Source organism: Vombatus ursinus, unplaced genomic scaffold (genome assembly GCF_900497805.2).
Source record: "Vombatus ursinus unplaced genomic scaffold, bare-nosed wombat genome assembly UNPS02007284.1, whole genome shotgun sequence".
In the NCBI taxonomy this organism is placed as follows: Eukaryota; Metazoa; Chordata; class Mammalia; order Diprotodontia; family Vombatidae; genus Vombatus; species Vombatus ursinus.
Window position 1 is genome coordinate 7099335 of NW_020947062.1, and position 6000 is coordinate 7105334.

General features: G+C 40.8%; 1 protein-coding gene across 1 annotated transcript in view; it reads left to right on the plus strand.

The window, feature by feature from the left end:
• The window catches only part of WDR25 (WD repeat domain 25), a 249064-nt gene that overhangs the window by 177258 nt on the left and 65806 nt on the right, over positions 1-6000 (plus strand). The window contains exon 3 of the mRNA XM_027849223.1: positions 2428-2575. Within this exon, the coding sequence (XP_027705024.1) occupies positions 2428-2575 (148 nt within the window). The remainder of the gene's footprint in view (positions 1-2427; positions 2576-6000) is intronic.

Consider the following 6000-nt stretch of genomic DNA (forward strand, 5'->3'; position numbering starts at 1 on the left):
TTTCAGAGCCTTCCTTGGGGTCTTTGGTTACCGAGAGAAACCGCTGATCATCAATTTATTGATTATTGGCTAGCCTAGTTAAGAAATTGATTATTAATACCTGGAAACTTTGTCTCTTGGAATTTTTACTCATGACATACGCACGTGTACACACACACACACAAATATATACACACCCACACACATATCATATATCTCTGCGTCTATGTATCTATAGATACATACACATACACACCCACACACCCACCATATCTCTGTATCTATATATCTATAGATACACACACACACACACACACACACACACAAATACTGCAGTTTCTTCATCTGTAAAATGATGGAGTTGAACTAGATGAACTTTGTGGTTCATTTGAGTCTGAATCTATGATTCTATGAATGATTTGACCATCATTGGGGCTGTTACTTTTCTTCTTAAGCTGATAAAAATTCATTCACAAATCACTACTTGCCATGTTTCCTTTGTGTTTACTTCTTGCCCAGTCTCTGAACATGTCGGTCATTATCTTCCTCCTATGCTTCATACATATAGTAGCTTTAAAGCGCATGTTAAAGCAAGATGTATATATTGGGCTCCCTTTCCCCATCAATGAAGGCAGAGGTGTGAGATACTAGAAATTAACTTCTTTTTCAGAAACAATGGACTCTGTGTGTGTGTGTGTGTGTGTGTGTGTGTGTGTGTGTCTGTCTGTCTGTCTATACAATGTGTCTGTGTTTTGACTGTTAGCTATATATAGGTCTGTTGTACATTTGTTCTATTTTAGATTGTACAGCTAAAATTCTTGGATGGCAGAGAATGTGTATATTAACCTGGTCTCCTACAGCATCTGTTCTAGTGCTTAATAAATACCTTTAAATAGTATGCAGTACTGTTAATTTAATAGCATCCAACATTTTTATTAATGACTTTAATGATGCCATAGATGGCATGCTTATCAAATTTGTGGATAATATTAAGCTGGAATAAACCAAATTGTGATCCAAAAAGATCTCAATGGTGTGGAACACTGTACTAAATCTGATGAAATGAAACTTAACAGCCATAAATGTCCTGCACTTGGGTTTAAAAAAACACCCAGGCATGTACACGATGGAAGGGGTTGGGGGAGGGAGTAGCTAGAATGTGGTACATGTGAAAACAGCCCAGAAGCTTTAGTGACCTCCCCGGTGTACTGAGGGAGATGATAATCCTGGTGTCCTCTGGCTTGGTCACCCAGAACTTAAAATAGCAGGTGGGAATCACATTTTAGGAAGGGCACAGTATGGTGAAGGGACTGGGGACCATGTGAAGGATAAGCTGAAGGAAATGGCAATGTTTAACCTGAGGAAGAGAAAATTGGGGGCAGGAGGGGAGGCAAGAGATGGTGGAGAATATGATATTGTCTTCTTATTGTAAAAGTTTGACACTGGAAAGATGGATTAGCCTTGTTTTACTTCTCCAAGGGCAAAAGAACTAGGAGCAATGGGGTGAAAGTTTCAAAGAGGTAGATTTCTCCCATGTGTGGGAGAAGGGGAAGCAAGGAAGGAATAAACATTTTTTAAGCACCTATACTATGTACCAGGTATTATGTCAAACACTTTACAAATATCATCTCATTTGATTTTCACAAAAGCCCTGGGATGTAAGTGCTATCATTATCCCCATTTTTCAGTTGAGAAACTAAGGCAGACAGAGGTTTAAGTGACTTGCCTAGGGTCACACAGTTAGTAAGTGTCTGATGTCACATTTGAACTCAGGTCTTTCTGACTCCAGACTCTGTGCCATGTAGGAAAAAAGATGTTCTAATAACTAAAGCCGTTCAAAGTGAACTGCATCAGAAGATAACGACCTCCCCATTTGTGGTAGAGGGGTAAGAGTCCTGGATTTGGAATCACAGAGCATGAGTTCAAATTCCACTTCTGTCACTACTTGTCCTTAGGCAGGTCACAGCCTCTCTGGGGCTCAGTTTCTAGTCTATGAAGTTAGAGGACTGGACCTGACGACTCTAAAGTTTCCTTCTAGTTATGAATCTGCGGTCCATCACTTGATCTCCAGCAGAAGGATGTGACCTGTAATTCACTGATAACTATAACATGTAATAATACATTTCAAGAGAGAAGTACAAGCAACATACTCTGTGAAGTCTGTGAAAAGAAAGGTCATTAGTTTCAGGGGAGTCAGCTTGGCCTAGTGGGAGAAGGCCTATACTGGGAGTTGGGAGAGACCTGGGTTTGAATCCTTCCTCTTATACTGTTTATGGGACGTCATGCAAGTCATTTATCTCTAAATTCTGTTTCTTCATCCATAAAACAGAGCTACTAAAACTTTCACTGTCCAGCCCACAAGGTTTTTGTAAAAAAAAAAAGTGATTAAACATTAAGAAATGTGAGATCTTATCACTTAGAACTGCTTCTTTGTCTTTTGCTTTAAAGGTATGGGATGCCATAGACACAGGTCGCTGTGTGAACACCTATTCTTCTCACAGCAGTGCTGTGCGTGCTGCGCAGTGGTCCTCCTGTGGAAGACAGATTCTCAGTGGTGGCTTTGATTCTGAGCTTCATGTGACGGATGTTGAAACAGGTATAGTTTTATGTATCGTGATTAAACCGTTGTATTTCATCCTAGCCCTGGCTGCCCTAGAACTGGGGGCATCACCTGGGCTTTCTGCACTGTGATTCTCTCTGTAATACACTCAATGTTCTAACTTAAAAAATGTCTGAGATAAATGCCATTCTAGTTTCAGGACTGCCATAAAATCAGCCCCATGGTAGGCTTCCCAAGCAATCCCAGAGGATAGATATTATAAGCTTAGTCTCTGCCAAGCCTCTTCATTTTATGTTACTACAGGGCCTGATAAAGGGATGGATTTTTAATAAACCTTTGACACTTCATTTGTACTAAAATGGATTTAACTTTATTACAGCATCGTTTGTGGAGAATCCGTTTAGCATTTCTGTAACTTTACATTTTTGAAAGGCAATAAAGAATAATTCTGGCCCATGAGGAAACCTCTCCAAAAGAGTTGAGCGTTAATGCTTCAAATTGAAAAGGCATTCTGGTGAGATGGATTTGTGTCTGGACAAATCCTCAGGGGCCATTGGCTGAGAAGGGAGCTGCCCAATTTAGCAATACTGGGATTCTAGCCAAAAGAAATGGAAGAAAGGACAGATCACAGAGGGTGGGTGAATGGATTGGATTCTTATAGCCTATCGGCAAAACAGGAATCATGGAATTGGAGCATAGAATTTAGAGCTAGAAGAGACCTTAGAGGTTATTCATTCTATCTGCCTCACTTTACAGAAGAGGAAACTGAGGGCTATGCTAGTAAACAAATGGGAGAACTGAGATTTACTCCCAGGTCTTTTTGTTCTGAGTCCAGTACTTTTCCTCCAAAAAGGTTGTCAGATTTGAAACAGATCTTGAAGATCTAATATAGATCCCCTTCCTCTCTTGTCCGAGGACTTGAACCCAGGTAACCAAACTCTAGGGGCAATGTACTTTGGTTTAATTCGTACTGATTTACTTTAGAGTGTAACTTATAGGAATTGTTAATTATAAAATTTCGAGTGTATTTGATTCTAATTGGTCAGGGGGAATTATCTTTCCTCTTTTTCCTTCTGACTTCCCTATCTCTGCTAGTGGTCATTTTTGACCCGTTCTTCTTCCTCACTTTTCATCTCCAGACAGTTTTGAGATTGTCGGTCTAGAACCTGGAAAGGATGTCAGAAGCCATCTAACCCTACCCCTTTGTTTTATAGATGAGGAAGGTTAAGTTCCACATACAGTAAGAGGAAGAGCTGGGATTTTATCCCAAGGCCTCTGACTCCAAATTCATTGCTCTTTCCACGGCATTGGGCTGCCTATTAAGTCTGTTTGGTTCTGCCTTTCCATCTGCTCTTAACCCCTTTCCCTCTGCTTTATCTACCCTTGTTGCCACCATCTTGAGAGAGGAGCCCATCAGCACCAGACAGGGCTATTACTTCCTAAAAAGTCTTCCGACCTCCTCCTTTCATATTTCTGCCAAAGTAATCTTCATTATGTTATAATTTTCTTCATTTGACCCTATCTACTGCTCTCCTCAAAATCTTTTAATGGCTCTCTATTGTATAGCTTTCTGCCTGTCCAGCTTTATCTCATAGTACTCAAGAAAACCCAAGAACAATGAGAGAGCTATGAAAACAAGATAGTCAATCACTTCAGAAACATTTGTTGAGTATCTACTATGTTCAATGAACTGTGCTAGATATTGGATGTGTAAGGAAAAAGTAAAGCAACTTGCTGCTCATTCTGAGAAGGGATCATTTCATTCTTTCTGCTCTTATCCCCAGCCCTAGCACAATGGCTGGCCCGTAGAAGGCACTCATTCAGTACTTATCGATTGATTATTTGCCCTTGTGGAGGATACATTTTATCTAGGGAGTCCACATATGACAATTAGTCCAGTTTGACTGGATCTAAGCATGTGGAAGGGAGTACCATTGATCAGATAGCAAGAAATCATGAGAGAGAAGTAAAATAAAGGAAATGTATGAAAGATAGAATTTGACAGCCAGAAGGCACCTCAGTGATCACGTAGTCCAACCCATCGCCCAGAGGAATCTCCACTGCAGCCCTCCTGGCAAAGTGGTTACACCTAACAAAGCGGTTAACACCTGACCAAGGTTACACCTGGCAAAGCAATTATCCAGTCTCTGCTTGAACACTCCCGAGGAGAGGGAGCCATCACTTCCTAGGAATGCCCATTTCACTTGCAGAGAGCTTGGATTGTGAGGAAATTTTCCTGACAGCAAGCCTACATTTGCTTCTCATTGTACTTATTGGTCCTGGTTCTGCCCTCTGCGGTCAAAACAAAACAAGCTCAGTTCCTCTTCCATGTGTCAGGCCTTGAAGATAGTCCTCATTCCACACCGCACCCCTTAGTTCCCACCTTCTGTTCTCCAGTCTAAACCCCCCATATTCATATAGGTGATTCTTATATGACATGGACTCAAGGCCCTTTACATTATGGTCGCCCTTCTTTGGACACACACTAGTTGATCGGTGTTCTTTAGCTCTGGCGCCTAGAACTGAACCTAGTACTCCTGGTGAGGTCTGACTGAGGGACCATCACCTCCTTATTCCTTGAAGCTTCTCTTCATGCCGACCAAGGTGGCATTAGCATTTTTTAGTTGCCATATCATCCTGCTGACCTATATTGAGGTCTCAATCCTTGAAAACATCTAGATCTTTTTTCAGACAAACTGCTATCTAACCATACCCCTCCACTGTATATTTGGAGCTAATTTTTTGCACCCAAGTATAAGGCATTTATTCCTATTGAATTTCATTTTATTAGATTAAGCCTGGTGGTTTGGCTTGCCAAGATAATTTTGGGTCCTGATTCTGTCATCCAGGATGTTAGTTATCCTTCCTAGTCCCTACTTCAAACTTGATGAGCATGCTGTCTGTGCCTTTATCTAAGGCAATGATTTTTAAAAATGAGCCAATTTTGGTGAGAGTGAGGGATAATGGAAGGACAGATTATGGGCTCCATCGGCATCCTCTTATTTTTAAGAGGAATTGAGTAATTGAGGCAGGCCTCCAGCATATTGGGTGGATTCTCTCCAGCAAACTTAAGGAAAGACATGAATGGTTTGTACTGTATATTTTTGTAGAGAACAATGATCACAGAGCCATTTGAGTATTTGAAGGTGCCTTTTGTTTACTTAATTCCAATGCCTGCAGGCTGCTGAGCAATGCAATGGATAGACCTGAGTTTAAATTTGGCCTCAGATACTTACTATCTTTGTGACCCTGGGCAAGTCATCAACCCCTGTTTGCCTCAATTTCTTCACCAGTAAAAGGGGGATTAAAAATAGCATCTACCTCTCAGACTGGTTGTAAGGATTAAATGAGATTATATTTGTAAAGTGTCTTGCAAACCTTAACGTGCCATACAAATACTAGCGATGATGTCATGATGATGATGATGATGATGATGATGATGATGATGATGATGATGATGA